The sequence below is a fragment of the Limanda limanda genome, chromosome 11, assembly GCF_963576545.1.
Source record: "Limanda limanda chromosome 11, fLimLim1.1, whole genome shotgun sequence".
Taxonomy (NCBI): domain Eukaryota; kingdom Metazoa; phylum Chordata; class Actinopteri; order Pleuronectiformes; family Pleuronectidae; genus Limanda; species Limanda limanda.
The window spans coordinates 2,027,112-2,049,888 of record NC_083646.1 but is presented as its reverse complement, the minus strand read 5'-3'; the positions used below and the strand labels follow the sequence as shown (position 1 = coordinate 2,049,888).

Genomic DNA, 22,777 nt, shown 5'->3' with positions numbered 1-22,777 from the left:
CGATGCAGAAGCATATAGTCAAGTGCCCAAAGTTTCCTCAGGGCTCAAATCAGCCTATGACAAAACAAAATGTTTATATTTATGTCTGTATATGACAAGGTAAATACAGTTAGTATAAATTACCCACAACATTTCCAGTTTATTCCCGTTAATTCCCGTTAATTCCCGTATATTCCCGTTAACTCCCGTTAACTCCCATTAATTCCCGTATATTCCCATGGCAAGTTTCCCTCTTTGAATATTCCCGGAATTTTGCAACCCTAATCACAAGCAATCCTATAATCAGGCAGTAACTCTGTTTTTGTCTCGGAGTTCACCACCAATGAAAGTGATGAAGAACTGCACCTTCATCCCAGTTGGAATCACCATCACGTGTCACCTCTCTGACAGCACACAGCCTTCCACTGAACCTCCAGCTCTGTGAAGAGGTTTTCATCAGACTGACAGACGTCCTGCAGGGAAGTGAGGCCGCGTGACCCATGACCCATGCAACACTATCATCTGGGTCTGCGCCACTGAACCCTGACCCTGAGGAGGAGGGTTCAACCAGGAGGGGGTGCAGGGCTTTAAAGATGTAGGTGTTGAGCAGATGATGGAACAATAAAAACAATGTTGATATTAAAGGACGACCTCTGCTGCATTGAATTAAAATCCTATTCTTTACACATAGGTCTCAGACCATAGACATAGATAAAGGCTAGATGTCTCGTCTGCGTTGCCGGCCAACGGAGCCGGACGTCACCACATGGCGGCCATCTTGCTAGGGGGCAGCTCGCTCACCCATAACATTGTGTTGGTAGTGGTAAATAACCATAACTTGCTCAATTTTCAACCGATTTTGAAACGGTTTGTTTTGTTCTAAACGTCAGAGATGTAGTTATGACACTGCATAAATTATAAAAATTTTTTAGAAAATAACATAATTATTCAAGTATGCAGTGTCATATCTACATCTCTGACGTTTATAACAAACCAGACCGTTTCAAAATCGGTTGAAAATTGAGCAAGTTATGGTGATTTACCACTACCAACACAATGTTATGGGTGAGCGAGCTGCCCCGTGGCAAGATGGCCACCATGTGATGACGTCCGGCTCCGTCGAACGAGACGTCTAGTCTTTATATGTCTATGTCTCAGACAGCCAGTGTTTCCCATTCATTTGTGGCTACTATCATACTTTTAATACATATTATTTATCTCTTAGAAATAGGAAACAACGAAAAACAAAGTGGCCACAAATGTCCCAGAAAGTTAAAAACCAGAATCACGTGTGAATTCATTCCCAAGCTAAAATAAAGAGCAGACAGTGGATCTCTTTATGGAATTTATTAAGTTGAATTCAGACACTCAAAACTGATCAGCCCATCACTAGTAATGCTGTTTTACATTATTAAAATTCATTGAGCTGTAAGAGAGACCACCGGTCAGGTTAATTACGCTACCTGTTTATAGTCGTAGGTTAGCAAGTCCAATACAGTCTGTCATATAAAATCGAAGGGCAGTCATCATTAATTAAAACAGGATCAACACTGTGCAATGCAATAAAAGTTCCTTTCAAACATGACCATGGACCATTTCTGAGAAAAGTAACAAGACACCACGGAGGGATTTTGTTAATAACACTACACATACCTAAAAAGACCACCACTGCGTAACATGTGACCAGTTTTGTGACAAAGGTCTAGAATGAAAAATGAAAATGAAAGAAAAGAAAAGAAACTATAAACCCCAAAGCAGACTGATAATGAACTGTACAATTGTTCGGAATCTCTAGATAAATGTCCTGGTGAGCTCTGCAAGCTGATCTAAAGGAGGAAGAAGACAACATTGCACCCTGTAACAACATTAGAGGAGAAGTGACAATGGATCGTCCGATTTCCTGTTTGTGTGCAGTTCCGAACTTAATCTTAATCTGAACGAATCTTAATTCAGATTAAGCAGAAACCAGGTGGATTGACAGGAGTTTGACTCGTGTGTTCGATTCCCTGCAGGATGCTCAACAGTTTATTTTATTTGTTTCTCATGTGAAGCCAGATCGGTGTCGGAGCTTCTCTGTGATGACGCTGCAGCGTGAAAGCTTCCATTGAAAAGCAAAGCTGAATTTAAACATCTTGTCAGAGCAGGTTTCTCAGTTTGGCCCGAAGCGGCCGGTTTCCCGATTCCTCACACGTCTGAAACTCCCATGTTGTGTGGCAAAGTGACAAAAAAACGCACACTGCTCTACAGATGGAGACGCCAATTTGTTTTCAGGGAACTATTTGACTCTGACTCATCCAGGCTGCTTTTCTACGTTTTTCTCAAAGTACATTTTTGTGCATTTCCAACTTTTCCTTTTAAAAAACTGGAGAGCGCTAAACTTGTTTCCCACTTTTCCTTGTTGGAGCCTGGACGGCGTCTCGGGGGGGGACACACGTGAGGGAGGGAGGGGTTCTTGCGTTTTCCCGTCACCCTCAAAATAAACAATATGGTTTTTTCTAGTGATTGTAAAAACTAAACCCGCTCGTTAAGAGTATTACAGGCATCACACTTCACATCCAGAGGCTCCTCCTCCTCATCACACACACGCTCACAGGTCCCTCACTCGCTCACTCACTCGTCCTACACGGGGTTAATCGTCCAACTTAATAAGAAGCAAAAATGTGTGTGTGTTTTAGGCGTTGTAGTGATACATGCATCCATTATACTGATATACACTTCTTAAAAAAAGGTTTTAAAAAAACAAAAACAAAGAAAAAAAATGAAAGAACACCAACAAAAAAACAAAAAGGTATTAGAAATGCAGCTATACAGAGTCTTTTAGCTAATCCAGGGGAGTGAGGTGGAGGGTCGGGTGGATGTCCAGAGGGAGCAGAGTGGGGGGGCGGGGGTGATGTGTGTGTGCGTGTGTGTGTGTGTGTGTGTGTGTGTGTGTCGGGTGGGGGGGGAGGAGGATAAGCAGGAAGAGCTGGGTTAGTGATTGCAGCAGGGACGGCTGGTGGGCTGAGCCGTCTCCGTCAGGTCCACCCCCCGGCTCCGCCCACTGCTGGCGCCGGTGGCTTGAGGCTCGTTCTTCGGAAGCTTCTTTGCTGCAACGTGAAAGTGACAGAGACTCGATGAGCAGGAGTGATAACACACGGAGGTACGTGACCCTGGCTGGTTTCTAAATGTACCTGAAAGTCAAATCTACTTTTAAATTACACGTATGTGAGACTGACGTTAAAATGAAGTTTCACACAAGGTCAGATCTCAGGAGAAAAGAGAACGGATCATCTCACCTAGGGTTGCAAAGGGGCGGAAACTTTCCGGAAACTTTCCACGGGAATATTAAGCTCGGGAATTTTGGGAATTTTGAAAAAAACTATGCAAATTAAACGCTGAGCAAGAAAACATCATTCAAAACTCTATTTTAAAGATGTATGGAACGTTGAGTTTCAACCCTCCACTGGTCATTCTTCCATCACATGCACAGATAACTCCCAGCATGCTTCACTCTACAGCAGGGCTATTGAGCCCTGCTGTAGAGTGCAGGACTAGTCAGGTAAGTTTCCATGATATTACTGGGGAAATATATTAGCATGCTGATTGAGGATTGTTCATCTGTTCATCTAGCCTATTTCCATTCATTTATCCATCAATTGTAAAATATGTTCACAGATGATTCCAATTGTTTGGCTAACTATTTATATCTCTGGCATTGCATTAGTGTTTTTTTACAAACTTGTTTCTCATCTTATTCTACAGAACAATGCCACCTGCACTCTCTCATGTGTGGAGACATTTCACCTCATCCAATGTAGAAGGAAAGGCTGTGTACATTTGCAAATACTGTGCAAAGACCTATGTTAAGAATGACACAACGATGCAGAAGCATATAGTCAAGTGTCCAAAGTTTCCTCAGGGCTCAAATCAACCTATGACAAAACAAAATGTTTATATTTATGTCTGTATATGACAAGGTAAATACAGTTAGTATAAATTACCCACAACATTTCCAGTTTATTCCCGTTAATTCCTGTATATTCCCGTTAATTCCCGTTAATTCCCATGGAAAGTTTCCAACTTTGAATATTCCCAGAATTTTGCAACCCTCATCACATCTAACACGTCATTCTTTATCATCACATACACATACTTTAGCGATGGGATCAACTTCTAGACTTTCTGGGTCACTCTGAACTATCTACATAAAGTTCAGTATTTGTTATGTTCGACCTCAACACTCATACGATCACGTTTTCACAGCCGAGTTCGTCAGAGCTCTCGTCACAAGTCGGAAACTCGTAGCCACTGACGAGCTCTGCTTCGAAGGATCACAATTAAAACTCCACTTCATATAATATTCAAGCTCTCGTCAAGTTCTTCCATCAGAGACACTTACCGATGGCCATGAAAATCTCATTCACGTTCATAGAGGTCTTTGCTGACGTTTCCATGAACAGCAAACTGTTGTCGTCGGCGTACGACTGCGCATCCTGCGACAGAGAAAACAACACAACACAATATCAATAAATAATTCTCAGTTGCTATGGATGGAAATAGAAACTCACAACCGGTTCATCTGTGATAACGTGTGAGTGTTTACAAAGTGTGAGTAATTTGTTATATTTGGATCTAGCTGTTATAAATGTGGTTTCATGGTTCCATGAGGGGAGGTGTGGGCCTCGGTGGAAGGATGTGATCTACTCAGAGCTATTGTTCACATCCTGAGTTCATTAGAAGAAAAGAACATGAAGAAGACAAACCTGGAAGTCCAGTGTTCTCTTGTTTGCGAGATCCGCCTTGTTCCCAGCCAGAGCTATTACAATATTGGGACTGGCTTGTCTCTGCAGCTCTTTAACCCAATTCTTTGCCCGTACAAATGACTCCTGGGAAACAAAAACAGGGAGAGAGAGAGAGGAAGGGGAGGGGGGGGGTCATGTGATTAAACTGTAAGGACAACAGGAGACTCCTTGATGAAATATGAAACAAAGGAAAATGTCCTCAGGTACAGTAAAGGTTCAATCAGGTACAGTATGGGAGGTTGAGCTGTAAAACCAAACAGACGTTAGGATATTAATATCAGAAAAGTGAGAAACACGCTTGTTCTCTGAAGTCTGACGACCTCGTCTTGAATAACAAAATATACAAACACTGTTTGTCTAATGTGAATGTTTAGAGGAAGTGTTAGAAGGAACTTGCTAGTGGGCTGCCCCCCCCCCTGCTGCTAAAACAACATACCAGAGGAAACACTGATAACAATTTTTAATACATGTTTATGGTCGGTCACTGCTGCTGTGGTGAGCTGCTGCAGCCGTGCACTATGAGTATGAAGGTGTGTGAGTGTGTGTCTGTGTGTACACTACATGTTCTAATGTGTTCTTACAGTCATTAATACCTGATATAACTGAAATATCATAACTTTCCTACACGTCTTAAGTCTTATCTTTCTATTTATGACATGAAGCCACTGTTGTTAATAAAGGAGCGTGTGTTGATTTATTGTGTTGTCTTTGTTTTGTGCCGTGGTTTCAGTATCGACCACTAGGTGTTAGGTGTTGTCACAGTTTCATCCCTCAGGCCATAAGACTTTTAAACTCCTCTGGACTGCAATAACTCCACCAAACCATCACCCCGGAATATTTGCATATTGCACCAGCCCCGTAATAAGCATATTTGAATATTTGCACTACTGCACAAATTGAACTTCATCTGTAAAGATATATATACAGATTAGGGCTGGGCAAGTTAACTCGTTTTAATCGAGTTAACTCAAGTGATGAGTTAACTCGATTGTTTATCCGCCAATTATTTTCTTTTTTCCTGTTCTGCAGCAGTCAGAAACAGACTTTCACAAAATAAAAGCCTGACTTTCACAATAAAACAATAAATAATCAAACCTGAGTTAATGCGAGATAAAATAATTAATCGAGTTAACTCATCACTTGAGTTAACTCGATTGAAACGAGTTAACTTGCCCAGCCCTAATATAGATATATATATTCTATTTAAAATGTTTGATATTCTATTTTATTGATATTCTTTTTTATTCTATTTTATACTATTTCTATTTTTATTTTATTTTTTTTTGGTTGAAATTACTGAGCATTGTTTAAAGAGAGCCTGTGACCCACGTATTTCATTGACAGTGACTGCTTCATGTTGTCTCTGTGCATATGACAATACAAATCTTGAATCTTGTCACATTTCTGCTCAGGACCCGAGTCGGAAAGTCAGAATTCCACTTGTCTAGTTGTCTACTTGTGTCAGGTCAGGTCGTGTTAGGACACGTCTGTCCACGCACAGACATGTGGACACGTCCTGATCGACTGCTTTTTGAATCCGGGCCGATCTTTCAGGTACAATGAAGAAACAGAATGAATCTAAATCACCTGTTGGCTTCATGGCAGCTGCTTCTTTTGTTTTTAAGACAATGAAAATGAAATAGTCCAAAATGACCTCTTTGTTAACACAGCTCTATCAGCACATAGGCATTTAGTTTGAAACTAAGTCTGCTAAGTCTGACATCTACTGTTCATTGTCTACAGGACACTGTGTTGTTGTTTAATGTCTAAGCTCTTAATTTGCAGATATACACAAATAAGGTTCTTATTTAGGCTTGACAACATAAGAATGTAAGATTGGAAAGTCCCACAATCTCCTCATCGTGGACAAGCTGATTGTTTCCACTACGTCTGGAGGAAAGCGGCTCTGATAACAACACTCCCACCTGACTCACCTCATTTGTGATGTCATAGACCACGATGGCGGCCTGGGCCCCTCTGTAGTACATGGGGGCCAGACTGTGGTAGCGCTCCTGACCAGCTGTGTCCCAGATTTCAAACTTGACTGTTGTGTCGTCCAAACATACTGTCTGAGTCAGGAAGGCAGCTGCAGGGGAACAGAGCAGAGGAGCCGGTGACAAATGGGCCTGTCGCAAGCGAATTATTCAAGACCAATGCTGGAGACCCCCTGGGGATCATCTGCTCCACTTGGTTCATATTTACACATTTGGAGAAACGGGGTCCTAGTAATGGCAAACAGGTTTTATACAGAACAACAGATCAGGAAATGCATCCAGCATGAGGCAGAGAGGACTCTTTGAGTTTCTCAGGGAAGTTTCTCTTTCTTTATTCGTCTTTTATCCTTTGAGGAAACAATCAATTGAATCTCACTCAACGATACAGCTCAACTGATTAGTGAGTAATAACATTCTGATAACAATTTACCGAATAAACTGGCCATTGTATGGATCTATGTATCTTTATATATATATATATGTGATTGATTATTTATTTAAGCCTCTGAAAACACATTGAGGAATAAGACCCTCATTTACAATGGTGCCGAGGGTACAATGAAGAGTGAATACATTGAAAGAAAAAATAAATAAATAAGAATAAAATAAATATGCATATATATATATATATAAACAGTAATACAAGGGAAAAGGTCATAAACAATCATTTTTGACGATTCAATAAAATACTATGGTTAAGTCAACTAACAGTTACCATCGCTGCAGGAGAAGTCAGTTGTACATGAGATAAGATTCAAGAATTCCCTTAATTAAGGGTTTCTTTTCAAACCCTTACGACAAAGACACGTAATTGAGGATTAACATTTTACAGTTTAAGCATAAACTTTATCATTAATAACTATAAACAAAAGAAAACAGAGATATAAATAGAACTTGAATTAGGGAAATTAACAATATTCTCCTTAAAATGTTAATATAAATGGACATCTTGTTAACAATTTCACTTTTCCCAACCGGATCACTCATGCAGCTCTTGGGATGATTCCATTGACCCAGATTCTCATCTATGTTTTGTTTAATTATGCATATTAATACGTATTAAAGATGACCAGAACTATAACATTAACTGTACAGGTGTTTTAAATCTAGATTATACAGATGGTAAAGGACCAGTTTAACTTCCCTGGACCAGTGGTTTACATGAGGAACCAGTGACTAGATACCGATAATTCCTACTGTTCTATTTCCACTCAAACTTCACCAGCTTCACTTGTAAACTTAAAAGCTCTCTCTCCTCATTTCTCCTTCTTCTCTATTGATTCCACATCTGTTTGCCTCTGTGATCTTTCTGGTATGTTAAACTAATTTCTGACCAATTTCCTCTGCTCTTAGCAACATTTTCTACAATCAGACGACACAAATATGACTCTTGTGACTGCTATTTATGAGTGACATCTAGGGTTGCAAAGGGGCGGAAAGTTTCTGGTAAATTTCCGGAAACTTTCCATGGGAAGTTTAGCTCGGGAATTTTGGGAAAATTGAAAAACTACGCAAATTAAACGCTGAGCAATAAAAACATCATTCAAAACTCTATTTTAAAGATGTATGGAACGTTGAGTTTCAACCCTCCACTGTGCATTCTTCCATCACATGCACAGATAACTCCCAGCATGCTTCACTCTACAGCAGGGCTATTGAGGCCTGCTGTAGTGTGAAGGACTAGTCAGGTAAGTTTCCATGATATTACTGGGAAAATATATTAGCATGCTGATTGAGGATTGTTCATCTGTTCATCTAGCCTATTTCCATTCATTTATCCATCAATTATAAAATATGAGTACAGACGATTGCAATTGTTTGGCTAACTATTTATATCTCTGGCATTGCATTAGTGTTTTTTTACAAACTTTTTTCTCATCTTATTCTACAGAACAATGCCACGTGCACTCTCTCATGTGTGGAGACATTTCACCCCATCCAATGTAGAAGGAAAGGCTGTGTACATTTACAAATACTGTGCAAAGACCTATGTTAAGAATGACACAACGATGCAGAAGCATATAGTCAAGTGCCCAAAGTTTCCTCAGGGCTCAAATCAGCCTATGACAAAACAAAATGTTTATATTTATGTCTGTATATGACAAGGTAAATACAGTTAGTATAAATTACCCACAACATTTCCAGTTTATTCCCGTTAATTCCTGTATATTCCTGTTAATTCCCATGGAAAGTTTCCAACTTTGAATATCCCGGAATTTTGCAACCCTAGTGACATCATGATAAATGGTGTGATTCATTCTCTCATGACACGAATGCAAATAAAACCAAGTCAATAGAATCGATCCAAAGTTGTTACGTACCTCCGATCGTGCTCTCTTGGAATTCATGAAACTGTCCCTTGACGAATCGCAGCACGAGACTCGACTTTCCCACGGCTGACTCTCCTAGTAGCACGAGTTTGAACTGGCAGATCTTGTTGCCTGTGTTTGGCCCATTGGGTCGTGTGGCTCCGGCTCTATTTGCCATGTCACACCGTCCACTCACTTCCTCTGGGCACGGAGCTGATGGGAAAAACCCCAGAAAATACCTGGAACACGACAAAGAAGAGAAAGCAAAGTGTCAGTGTCAAGTCAAAAACATACAAATGATTCAAAGACGAAAACTGAACATATGTTTTTACATTCTTAACTATGAATCAAAGCAGTTCTTTAACTTGTGTCCACACAGCAAATGGAAAACACATATATCTTCTGACTTAAAGCTATAATAAGATAAGAAGATTCAAGATGTGAAATAATTTCTGTGGGCGAAGGGGAACACTGTGACCACAACAAAGAAAACTGAAACACTATTTATTATGTGTGTTATATTACTATTTTCTTCTGTGTAGTATTACTGTTTTCTTATTTGTAGTTATAGTTTTCTTCTATATGTAGTATTGCGGTTTTCTACACATAATAATATTATACAATAATAATATTACTGCTTTCTCATGTGTATTACTGTTCTTATTATGTGTAGTAATACAGTTTTCTTCTATATGTAGTATTACTGTTTTCTACACATAATAATAGTATACAATAATAATATAACTGCTTTCTTACATAATATTACTGTTTTCTCTTATACTTGCAGTATTACTCTTTTCTTCTATTTGTAGTGTTAGTGTTTTCTTCTATGTGTAATATTAAGTTTTTCTTCTATGTATAATATTCAGCATCATGTGCAATATTCAATATAAACATTCAACATCATGTTTATTTTCCTTTCGTATCATATCTTATCTTATTCTATCTTTTCTTAACGTATCTTATCGCATCTTATTGTATTTTATTATAAAATAACGTGTGTTTTCTTGGAACACCGTGACCACAGCAAAGAAAACTGAAACACTATTTATACAGTTAATACATTTATTACTGTACAGATAAATATAGTGTCCAGGTTTGCAGCTCGTTATCTACAATAAAAATTACTATAATATAAATCGCTCATGATATGAGTAATCCCAAAAATAAATAGGATTTACTGACGCACCCTAACTAGTCAATGTTGTAGATGTTCTTTCTTATGATTGATATATTGACATAAAAAAAACATTCTTCCAATAACCCAGATTTTAATATATATTACATACGTATATATCTTTACATCACAGTTAAGATATATGAAAAACAACAAATAACAACACAACTATTTTACTACTTGAGCAAGTGTCTGTTGGAAACAAAAACTTCAGGAATTTCGACGTTATGTCACGAAGATGTTTTTCCACCACAACACCGTAGACACCACGTCATTAAAGAGTTTCACGTTTCACGGCTACACTTTCATTCTCCATTCAACACAAAAGTGGTTTGTTTGCCCTAATAACTTCCCGAGCAAACATGTGAAACAGGTTATGACAAAAAAACATAGTTAGACAGATTGAGAAACACAGAGTGAGATTAGTTACAGTATCATGACGTCTCTGAACTTCTAAACAAGTTTCTAACTTTTAACTTCAAACTTCTGAGAGTATTTGATGAAGGTGTCAGTTTCTGCCCTGGCCACTTCTGTGTGTGTGTCTGTGTGTGTGTCTGTGTGTGTCTGTGATTTAAGTGACGTGAATCTGACCTGAGATCAGTGTCTCCAGGTGGATTCAGGAGTTTTCTGTTCAGGGTGTTGATGACAGAAGGTGAATAACAAACACGAACCAGTAAACAACAACAACAACAACAACAAAGTGCCCACAGAGAAGATAATGACTGTCCACGTTGTCGTCATCGCGTTACGACACAATCACCACAAATAACCGGTTGTGTTGTTGCTGTCTGGCTCGGAATTAGCACTGTTAGCATCAGCTAGCCACTCCACCCACAAAAACCCTCAATATCTGCCTGTGTTAAAAAAGCTCAAGCTAACAAGTGTCACGTTAGCTTGAATTGTGTGTAGCATCCGGGACCAGGTGTGTGTCCACAACACGTGGACATGACACACACATGTGAAGAATCCCAGACACACACACAAGGAGGATGCAGGTTTTTTTTTTTTTTTTTTGGGTGTGTACAGCTAATGACAGCTAGCTAGCATTGAGCTAACATGACGTGAAGCCACTGACTGGTCAAGCTGAGGAGGAGCTAATGCTAATGTGTGTTATATTCCACGTTAATGAGGAACATAGATGCTAACGTGTTGGCGGATTCCAACAACACAACGCGGCTAAGCTACTGTGCTAACCAGCTGGGGCCCTTCCGAGAGTCGGCTAGCTTAGCGTTAGCTCGCCCGGATAATAGGCGCTGTGCTGGGGCTAGCTCCGTGTAGCCGCATCGGGAGGAGCCCGTCGGGATAGCCGTTAGCCACCTAGCTTAGCCTAGCTTAGCTGGTTTAGCCTAAACCTCCGGACATTGGCCGCTCTCACCTGGCGGAACGGGAGGAAGCAGGCCGGGGTGTTGGAGTGTGTTTCTCCCCGGGAGGGATGAGGGGTGGAGGCGGGTCTGGAGGTTCACAGCGGGGGTCCGGACGGCGGCGGCGGATCTAAGATCTCAGGAGGATCCCCGATGTCCCACTTCGCTCAACTTCCCTTCTAGCATCGTACGAAGGATGATGACAGATCGTGTGACTGCGACTGACAACGTGCTACGTACCAGGGGGGGGGGGGGGGGGGGGGGGGGGCAGCCAATCACGTGTTAGCTCGACTCACTGCTGGGTTCCTGAGCAACTACACGTAACAATAATATATCATAATTGTACTGCTTTCTTATAAATATTACTGTTTTTATTATGTGTTGTATACCTGTTTTCTTATGTGTGTAATATTACTATTTTCTTCTGTGTAGTATTACTGTTTTCTTATTTGTAGTAATAGTTTTCTTCTATATGTAGTATTACTGTTTTCTACACATTATAATATTATACAATAATAATATGACTGCTTTCTTACATAATACTACTGCCTTCTCATGTGTATTACTGTTTTTATTAAGTGTAGTATACATGTTTTCTTGTGTGTAATATTACTATTTTCTTCGGTGTAGTATTACTGTTTTCTTATTTGTAGTAGTAGGTTTCTTCGATATGTAGTATTACTGTTTTCTACCCATAATAATAATAATATACAATAATAATATGACTGCTTTCTTACATAATATTACTGCTTTCTCATGTGTATTACTGTTTTTATTATTTGTAGTAATACAGTTTTCTTCTATATGTAGTATTACTGTTTTCTAGACATAATAATGGTATACAATAATAATTTTGCTGCTACTGATACTGTTTTTTCTATGTGTTGAATTACTTATTTCTTCTATGTGTAGTTTTACCTTCATATGTGTTATATTAGAGTTTTTTTCTATGTGTTGTATTACTGTTTTCTTCTATGTATAATATTCATCATCATGTGCAATATTCAATATAAACATTCAACATCATGTTTCTGTTCTTTTCGTATCACATCTTATCTTAACGTATATCTTATCACATCTTATTTTATTATATTATAACGTAGGTTTTCTTTTCGTATCATAATGTATCTTATTTGATCACATCTTATCATATTTGATCTGATTGTATCTTATTTTATCTTATTTGATGTAATCTTCTCCTATTGTATTTTGTCTTATCTTATCTAATCTTATGATATTTTATTTTATAAAAACGATCCAGAACAATAAACAATCTGAAAAGAGATGTGAACTAAAACGGTTTCTACCTTATCAAAAATAAATACTACAAATATTACTGTTGATATTTGTGAATAATATGAATGTGATGAGAAACTTTACCTCAAATACTTTTCATCATCGGTTGAAAAGTTTTTTTTTGACAGTATTGTAACGTGAACTGCTGTTGCCTGGCAACGGAGCTGAAACAGAGCTCCGCGTCTTCGAATTTCACCGAGGAAACTTTGACGTTTACGAGACAAACTTATAGACTTTTGTGTTTGTTGCTTCCTCACTTGAATTCAGCAGAACCATGAGCGACCCGGAGGAACACGTGGACACACACACACCGACGGTAAGTCCACTTTAAACCTTCTGATACGCACACAATGCAAACAGCTTCGAATGCACAACACGGGACAACAACTACCTGGATTCAATTCCTGTGATATTTCACAACGGTGAGTGTTCCTTAATGTTCTTTTATAGATTATTCTTCCTTTTTTATTCAGGAGAAGGCTCCTTTGATGACATAGGAGATAGGAGACTATTCGTTGTCATCAAAGGATCCTTCTTCATGTAGCAGAGCTGGCTTTGATCCCGTGGAACAAAGTTTAAATTATCAGCATCAGACATTTCAGACTCAGAATCAAGACCAAGAATCCTCATCTTCTTCCTCATCTTCTTCATCCTGTTCTTCATCCAGCTTCTTTATAAACATGTCAAACAGAATGAATTTACCAACTGTAAGTCTGACATGACTGCGACCAGCCAGACTCTGGATAAAGAAAATCAAAAGCATATTTTCAAATACATATTATCAGTCTATTAAGTATATACTGTTTTATTCCGAGTTTTATTTTGTTGATCTAGGTTAGCTAGCCAGAAAAAAAGCTAACCAATTAACAGCTAGTTAGTATTGTACATATTTCTACATATCTCACTAGTAATATATTATAAAAATAAGCCTTACAGGCATCAGATGTGCAAAAAAACATCTGTATGAAATTAATGGAAAGGGAAATAATGGTTTCTGGTAATAAAAAAGATATTTAATGAATACATTTATTTAAAAAAAGACACTCTCATGCATGATATACCAGGAAATGAAAACAGGTAATTATTGATCCCATGTTGTGTATCAAAGGGGTTCACACCATGCTAGCTAGTTAATGTGACATTAGCATACTGCACCTGTGTTTTAATCTCAGTAAACTTTTCTGTTTTCTCTGTTTTTCTTTTAATAACAGGCTGGAAAACTGAAGCCAGCAGGAGACACAACTGGGATGTGTTTACAAGATGTGACACTGGTAATAATAATAATCACACAAGTACAAGTACCTGTGCTACAGTGTAGAAATACTCAGTTACAAGTAGAAGTCCTCCATTGAAGGAAATGCACTCCTTATACAAATTGCGGGTTATAATTGTTGATGCATTCATATGTAGGCATCACTGATGGTGCAGCTGCTGCATGTTTGTACTACTGTGTAACTTAATCCATAACCAGACTTATTTTTTAATCACATATCTTTTTTATTAATAATTTGAACATGCAAAATACTTCAAGCTATATCAAATAAACACAGCTGCACGGCTCATATGACATCATATTCCCTCTGAAATGCAGTCGAAGAATAAGATAAGAGAAAATGGAAATACTAAATTATAATACCCCAGAATTGTATATCATTTAAGTGAACTTCCTGTATGGCTGTCTTTTGTGCTGTCTGCTCTGTTTTAGTACGATTTGTGTTATTTGTCATTGCTTTTATTTATATATTGATAGAGGAGATATTTTATTTCAATGGGACCTTCCATAAGGATAATTCAAAAAATGAATACAAAATATAAACACAAAACTAAATAGTATAATACCCATTTTACTTCACATTTGTATTTTTAATTATAGTATTAAGTGACATTATAATTATAAAATAATAAACAAAGAGTAAATGTTATGAATCTGATTGAAATCCGACAGGTTCTTTTGGTAAATTTTTAAGATGAGTGTACTTTCTCTACATTTTCAGCCCCCCACCCCCCCTGGGGTACGGAAATATCGTATGCCCCCAGAACCAGGAGCTGTCAGGGTGCACCCTGGCAAGGCAGATGATCCAGATGTTGCCAGCACTCTTGTTCATGGCAAGATGAGCATCCCATGTCCTACTGTCAGTACCACACACACACACACACACACACACACACACACACACACACACACACACACACACACACACACACACACACACGCTCAACACTTAATTACTCAATGCCTGACTCAAAATATGTTGGTATATCGCAAGGATCAATTGAAGCAAAGAAGAGAAATACTTTGACAGTAGTGTAGTCAATTTTAATTTTTACCATGTACTTGCCACGAACATTTTTTGATGCAACGCAAGCCAAAATATGTTTTTAAGGTTGTAATTTTTACGTGATTCCAGGTCGGAAACTTGCTAAATGCTCCCCCAAAGACTGCGTTCCAGAATAAGCTGGACGAGCTCCGTGAAAAAGACACTTGGGCCTCAGGGGATCATCATATCAAACTTCCCATCACGCAAGATAATGAAGTTACCCACGGTGATAGAACAATTTGGGGTATGTGTAACATCAAGTGAGGCGATCGCTGATACCATTTTAAAAATAGATTAAAGTTTGGTAAGAAACAAATCCTGTGTCAAATATTGTTCTTCTCTTTCTCTCATTCCTTGTTGTCCAGATCATGATATGTGGGATATTATTAACCCTCCAAGAACAGCCGAGCAGATTGAGGCAGCTGCTCAGGCGGGGCATGAAAATTATATCATCACCCACAACGCCTATTTTACCGGTAAGAGAGATCATATCATTCATAAAAGCAGATTCTCTAACTACCAGCTTTCTGTTGGTCAAGCTTAATTGATTGTTTTGGAAAATGTGACGTCTGCTTGGTCACCACTAGGGTTGCAAAATTCCGGGAACATTCAAAGTTGGAAACTTTCCATGGGAATTAACGGGAATATACGGGAATTAATGGGAACAAACGGGAATATACGGGAAATAACGGGAATAAACAGGAAATGTTGTGGGTAATTTATACTAACTGTATTTACCTTGTCATTTACAGACATAAATATAAACATTTTGTTGTGTCATAGGCTGATTTGAGCCCTGAGGAAACTTTGGGCACTTGACTATATGCTTCTGCATCGTTGTGTCATTCTTAACATAGGTCTTTGCACAGTATTTGCAAATGTACACAGCCTTTCCTTCTACATTGGATGGGGTGAAATGTCTCCACACATGAGAGAGTGCACGTGGCATTGTTCTGTAGAATAAGATGAGAAAAAAGTTTGTAAAAAAACACTAATGCAATGCCAGAGATATAAATAGTTAGCCAAACAATTGGAATAGTCCGTAAAAACATTTTACAATTGATGGATAAATGAATGGAAATAGGCTAGATGAACAGATGAACAATCCTCAATCAGCATGCTAATATATTTCTCCAGTAATATCATTGAAACTTACCTGACTAGTCCTTCACTCTACAGCAGGCCTCAATAGCCCTGCTGTAGAGTGAAGCATGCTGGGAGTTATCTGTGCATGTGATGGAAGAATGCACAGTGGAGGGTTGAAACTCAACGTTCCATACATCTTTAAAATAGAGTTTTGAAAGATGTTTTTATTGCTCAGCGTTTAATTTGCGTATTTTATTTTTTTTTCAAAATTCCCGAGCTAAACATCCCATGGAAAGTTTCCGGAGAGTCTCTGGAAATTTACCAGAAAACTTTCTGCCCCTTTTCAACCCTAGTCACCACCATGAAATAATTCCCCTCCACTCCTTCAGGTGAGCAGATTGACAGGAAGTACAACTGGGGTCAGACGAGTAAGGACAGCCGGTTCGGGATGGCCACGCCTCATTACGACGACGGGCGCTCGGCCAACCAAACCCTGTGCTGGTACGGGGAGTCGCGGAAGTGAGTGCGAAAATAAACCAAAAGTGTGTTGTTGTTGAGTGTCATTATTCTCTGTATCTACACAGTATGTAATTTTGAAATAGACAAATTGATTAATACCTCACCTTGCACGATTATTACTACGCCACAGGTTTTACAATCCAAAGACTGTTTGGACAAGATCTGGGGACAAGGACAGGATGCAGTCAAATTCTTACAAAGCTAACAAGATGTAAGTATATGACCACGTACTGTAATTCACTCAGCACTGTTTTACTTCTTCATCCTCTCATAAAACTCATTGTTTCAGGAAGAGAAATACCTTGAACCTCTCCCCAGACCACAGCTTCGGACTGTCCAATCCGCTGGATGAATTCGGTTGAGTTTCAAATTAATTTGTGGATTCCATATTTGAATATGCTAGATTAGCTGATGGTTAATTTGGTTCAAGTCATCAAACGGCCTCTTGTCTGGTCTTCTCACACAGGTGCTGGAGAGCTGATCCACTCCACGGGGCCCGGGCAGTACGAGAGGATGCCCGGCCGGCATCACAGCCTGGTCAACGACGTGAGAATCCATCTCAAGAGGATCAACTTCCAGAACTTTCCCTCCCTGCTACAGGCGTTCATGCATTATGACAAGGTATGACAATGGTGCTAATGTGTATGGCAGTTTTTTGCCTTGTCTGTTTCATATTTAACTTGTACAGCACAAGAGAGGAGGACAAAAAGAGAGAGGGAGGAAGAAATAGAATATGTATATAAGAATAAAAAAAGGGTAAAATAAGAGCAGTAAATGTATGAAGGGTCGAGAGAACAGGAAATGAGTAAAGGAAGAGAGGGAAGGATGAAGGGACAGAAAACAAGCGACAGGATAGGAATTCAGAATAAAAAAGGAGAAGGAAGCGATGGAAAAGGAGGAGAGAAATAAAACTGGTGAACAAATGAAGGGGGAGGAGCAGTGGAGGAGAAGAGAAGGGAAGAAAAAGATAGAAAGGGGGAGAGAAAAGAGAGAGATGGTAAGATGAGGTGAGACCGACCATAGACATATATAAAGACTAAATGTCTCGTCTGTGTTGCCGGCCAAAGGAGCCGGACGTCACCACATGGCGGCCATCTTGCTAGGGGGCAGCAGTGGTAAATAGCCATAAGTGTCATATCTACATCGCTGACGTTTATAACAAACCAGACCGTTTCAAAATCGGTTGAACATTGAGCAAGTTATGGTTATTTACCACTACCAACACAACGTTATGGGTGAGCGAGCTGCCCCGTAGCAAGATGGCCGCCACGTGGTGACGTCCAGCTCCGTCGAACGAGACATCTAGTCTTTATATATGTCTATGAGACCGACCACATCAGAGATCAGTGATACCGCGGGTGTGGTGGTTGAGAGAGAGAGTTACTGTGTTCTGAATCGTGATGCCTAAATAAAGTTGATTATTTTCTAACTACTATTGGGATTTGTGGAAATGGGCTTTACAAATACGAAATGATTGATTGATTTAATGTAATCTGACAAAATGTATGTTATAAAACATGTATTTCCGCATAGCTCGGTCTGTCAGGGAACATTTTGTTTGTCTCAGCACAAAAGCCACAGTAACTTGTGTCTTTAATCCAAATCCTGCTTTGCCTTTTGACCCTGGCGGCCATAACTGATGATATTGGTCACACCTTTGTTTGAAGAGTCTGACAAGGTGATCTCTGAGATGAAGCCAGTGATGTGACAATGGTGTAAAGACGTGTGATAAAGCAAACAACAGTTCCCTAAACCTCCTCCTCTCACACTTCTCATGTGAATCTCTTTACGTGACTCACCAGAGCGGAAAGGGGATGATTGACCGAGACGACCTTCTGGCAGTTTGTCGTCAGTTCCATCTGGACGTGGACGTGTCGGTGGTGGACGACCTGATCGATTACTGTGACACGGACAAGGACGGACACATAAACTTCCTGGAGTTCTCTAACTTCCTCAACTGGAAGGACAGGATGCCGATCAACGCTCGGGACCGACACATCATGATGAACGGTCAGTTTAATGTTTTGTATATTTGAGCTTTTCTAGGGTCACTTTGCTTCACATGTACACTTGTATTCATTTTAATCCCCTTTCTCAGGTCCTGAATTAGAACTGGATTAAAACAAAATTCATTAATTTGGTATTGTACATCCAGGTGAAGCAGACTTTACCTGTAGGCTCAGGTCTCAGGTCCTGCCTGTACACAGTAAAATTGACTGAGTAAATTATACTCAAATTGAATACTTTAACTTTACTCTAAAAAAGACAACATTTGGTCCCAGTCTAAATGGAGTAAAATTTACTCTTATGACAGAGTTAAACTTTCAGAGTTAAATTTACTCTATTTAGTGCAAGAATTTTACTCTACATGATGATAATTCACTCCATTTAGCATACAATAAAAACAACTCTACCCTAGTTTTACTCTGTATAGAACTGAATTTTACTCAATACAGAAATCAAAATTATAAATGGTACATAATTTTACTCCAAATAGAATTTATTATGAAGTGAATGTTACTCTAAAGAGTTTAACTTTGAATAGAACAGAATTTTACTCGCTATATAACTTTTTACACCCAGTCATTATACACTGCAAAGTTTTTAAAAAGGTGAAATAAATAGATCAGAACCCAATACCTTCACTGACACCTTTACTTTATTAAGTGTTCACAGGAAACAGTATGGCACGATATAAAAACTGGAGTCATAATGACTGTAAGACACGTGTAAATCGAATGCTTTGTGACAGAAAAGATTGTTCACAAACACAATATGAGGTCCGTCTGGTGTGTGCAAAACTTGAAATGCATTAAAATGCTCGTTCAGACACACTGTTTGTAGTGCAAAAGTAACTAAAAACAATGTCTCATCCTTCACAACAACATGGTGGATCTTATGAAAAACTGGCATGTCACAAGGCTGGTGTTCATGGATCTGATTCTGTGTCTCTTGTCCAGTGGTGTATAAAGTACTTGAAAGCCATACTTGAGTAAAAGTACAGATATCTTACCTGAAAGTGACTTAGGTAAAAGTAGAAGTCACCCGTCAGAAAATGACTTGAGTAAAAGTCTTAAAGTAGCTCATATTAAAAGTACTCAAGTATCAAAAGTATCTGGTGTTGAAATGTACTTAAGTATCAAAAGTAAAAGTACTAATACCAAAATTAAAAATGCAAAGTGCTTTTTATAGTAGTCCTATACAGAAACAAAACAACCCAAAATGTTTCAGAGAGAGAGAGAGAGAGAGAGAGAGAGAGAGAGAGAGATGCGCCAACCTCCGCTGCTCAAGTAACGAGCCAGTTTTGAGAATGTAAGAAGTAGAGATATTTGCGCTCAAATGTAACGAGTAAAAGTAAAAAGTCGTCAGGAAAATAAATACTCAAGTACGGTACAGATATGTGAAAAATCTACTTAAGTACAGTAATGAAGTATTTCTACTTCTTTACTTTCCACCACTGCTCTTGTCTCTTGCAGCGCCTCAGACCAGCACAGCTCCAGTATCTGACACAGAGATGGAGTCTTTGTCCAAATCAGAACCGCTTCCTGTCCCTAAGGCCTTGGTTAAACCTGAAGACATGGAGCCTGTAGGACCCGACACCACAAAGACCACCGTTCGGACCCTGAGGCGACTCCAAGAGCCCCCCGACCACTTCTTCACCTCCGCTTCCTTCATCGGCGGACACAGGGACCTTCCTCCCACACAGAGTACGTCAGCAAAAGCATTTTTCTGTAGCTATATAGATACAATAATTAGGGCTGGGCAAGTTAACTCGTTTTAATCGAGTTAACTCAAGTGATGAGTTAACTCGATTGTTTATCCGCCAATTATTTTCTTTTTTCCTGTTCTGCAGCAGTCAGCAACAGACTTTCACAAAATAAAAGCCTGACTTTCACAATAAAACAATAAATAATCAAACCTGAGTTAATCCGAGATAAAATAATTAATCGAGTTAACTCATCACTTGAGTTAACTCGATTAAACGAGTTAACTTGCCCAGCCCTAACAATAATACATAAAATGAATCACCTATTTACATTTTTCTTAATATTTGAGACCCTTTAAGTGGGATTTATGGGTGAAAGCTGTCAGAATGTGCAGAGTAATATGAAATCAAGCCGCTGGTGTACATTTATCATCATAGAGACACAATCATGGCAGTTGTCGTTCATTAGTATCACTGCCTGATTCTTTCATGCTGTTTTCCGAGGCGTAATTGTGTAAATTAAAACATCTGTTTTCTGTTTTTTGACTGACGTGTAACAGTTATGTAATATTTATGAGCGCTAAATGAACCTATTTACATTTCCTTCATTCCCATCTAATGAAAAAAATCCTTACTTATCATCTGCTCTCTCCGACGTAGACGCTCGCACATATGGCGTCCCGTCTGTGCGCTCCGACCTCCCGACGCCGCGCATCACCAGAGTCACCGACACCACCAACTACGGTGAGAAATCCTCGGTGGGAGATCTCCTGAATCCGTCGGTTACCGCCAACCACGGAGCCTACAAGGAACACTTCTTCTGCCCTCGCACCAAGGAGGAGGTAGGCATCTGGTGTTGTGTACTCAAATAACAAGATATAGTCTACAGGGAGGTCAGGATGACACGGTCTATACTTTGAATGGCTGTCTCTGATCTGTATATGATTAAGGTTGAATCGTTATTTGACCTTTTTTTTGAAGAATGAACGGGTGTTGAAGGAGACAGATGTTGGTGTAATACGCTTTTTTCACGACAGACTATTTTCCTGCAGTCAGAGCGGGAAAGCACAGATGTTACTAACAACATTAATGAAGAGTCTGTCTCTTAACGTAGGCGTCTGAGCAAGTCAGACGGGGAGGCAGCGCCTTGGATCTGTCATCCCAGATCAACACAACTATCCTTTATCTTATTAATAACTCCAATGTTCAACGAATCAAAAATATCTGCCTGGGAAGAAAAGTCTGTTTCCAGATCATTCACAGTCTGTTCGTACTTTAGCAGCAGTTTAGATAAAAAGACGTCTGGAGAGTTTGCAGCCGTGTCCTTGTCTTTAGTCATTAGTCGAATCTTTGAGTTGATTACAAACAACTGCACTTTTATCTAAAGCAGCTCAAAAATAAATAGTGAAATTAATATTTAGTTGTCTAGGAAAACGTTTTCCATCACCAGGCTGTTTCCTATTTGTTCAGGTCTTTTTCCACATTGACCATTAATGCTCTACTGGTGCTGCAGCATTGCTTCAGTGCACTTGGCACCAAATGAAATACAGTAAAAGGTATAAATATCGTTGTGATACCAGTTTAATCCTCTTGTTCACAGATGGCAGAGATCTTCAGGAATGTGGGCGTGGAGCTGTCGGAGGAAACCTTCGAGCAGGCCTGGTACCTGGCGTCCACGAGGCAGCCGGACGGGGGGGTTTGTGTCCAGGTGTTCAGCGACGTCCTCAAGGAATTACAAGCCATGTGACACTGAGGAGGAGTCTCACGAGAACAATGCTTCCCCACCACAGTCGATATTTGACTCTAAATAGATTTTTCTCTCCTTTGTTGTAAAAACTTTGATGTTCATTTTTTTTTTTTTTTTACATGATAAAGAAACACTGACTTTCCTTTCTTTCAATGGTCGTAGGTAAATCAAATCAAAATAAAACGAACTGAAACTTAACGTGTGCAGCAAAAGCAGTATATTTTTTTCGCAGCACAAAAAACCCAGACTGATAAAAACACAACGATAATGTTAAAAATAGCAGTAAAACATAAGTAACTTCATTGCAAGAAGTAATTAAAGAGCCAGAAAGACATGTAAATTGCTTAATCTTTAACAATGGGACACATCGATGTGTTTATATGAACACATGTATCACCTGCTTGATATCAAAATGAATAATACTCAGCTTGAGCTTTGCTTTCTTGAGAATAATCCACTCTTACATTATATTACATCAACTCATTAATAAACTCCAGAGAAACT

The 22,777-nt window shown here is 39.1% G+C and overlaps 2 protein-coding genes across 2 annotated transcripts; one reads left to right on the top strand and one right to left on the bottom strand.

Moving 5' to 3' along the window:
• Positions 1-1,311: 1,311 nt before the first annotated feature.
• rab5ab (RAB5A, member RAS oncogene family, b) lies at positions 1,312-11,717 on the bottom strand. Its single transcript, XM_061080510.1, has 6 exons — positions 11,616-11,717; positions 9,076-9,302; positions 6,695-6,846; positions 4,722-4,844; positions 4,358-4,451; positions 1,312-3,065 (listed from the first exon to the last, which is right to left on the bottom strand). Exons 2-6 carry the CDS (start codon positions 9,239-9,241, stop codon positions 2,950-2,952), a joined length of 651 nt encoding a protein of 216 aa, XP_060936493.1. The 5' UTR covers positions 9,242-9,302; positions 11,616-11,717; the 3' UTR covers positions 1,312-2,949.
• A 1,454-nt stretch (positions 11,718-13,171) lies between these two features.
• On the top strand, positions 13,172-22,273 carry efhb (EF-hand domain family, member B). Its single transcript, XM_061080865.1, has 12 exons — positions 13,172-13,213; positions 14,892-15,029; positions 15,306-15,441; positions 15,581-15,691; positions 16,691-16,820; positions 16,951-17,031; positions 17,110-17,177; positions 17,287-17,441; positions 18,623-18,830; positions 20,333-20,527; positions 21,187-21,368; positions 22,127-22,273. The coding sequence occupies exons 1-12, from the start codon at positions 13,172-13,174 to the stop codon at positions 22,271-22,273; spliced, it is 1,593 nt and encodes a 530-aa protein (XP_060936848.1).
• The last annotated feature ends 504 nt before the right edge of the window (positions 22,274-22,777 follow it).

What these genes read in the sequence shown, in the direction of transcription:
- rab5ab (XM_061080510.1), bottom strand. Translation starts at nt 9,241, where the DNA reads ATGGCAAATAGAGCCGGAGCCACACGACCCAATGGGCCAAACACAGGC. An exon ending in TCTATGACATCACAAATGAG is followed by an intron (nt 4,845 to 6,694) that starts GTGAGTCAGGTG and finishes TTTGTTTCCCAG; the next exon opens with GAGTCATTTGTACGGGCAAA. An exon ending in AGAGAACACTGGACTTCCAG is followed by an intron (nt 4,452 to 4,721) that starts GTTTGTCTTCTT and finishes TCTCTGTCGCAG; the next exon opens with GATGCGCAGTCGTACGCCGA.
- efhb (XM_061080865.1), top strand. Translation starts at nt 13,172, where the DNA reads ATGAGCGACCCGGAGGAACACGTGGACACACACACACCGACG. An exon ending in AGATAATGAAGTTACCCACG is followed by an intron (nt 15,442 to 15,580) that starts GTGATAGAACAA and finishes CTTGTTGTCCAG; the next exon opens with ATCATGATATGTGGGATATT. An exon ending in CAATCCGCTGGATGAATTCG is followed by an intron (nt 17,178 to 17,286) that starts GTTGAGTTTCAA and finishes CTTCTCACACAG; the next exon opens with GTGCTGGAGAGCTGATCCAC.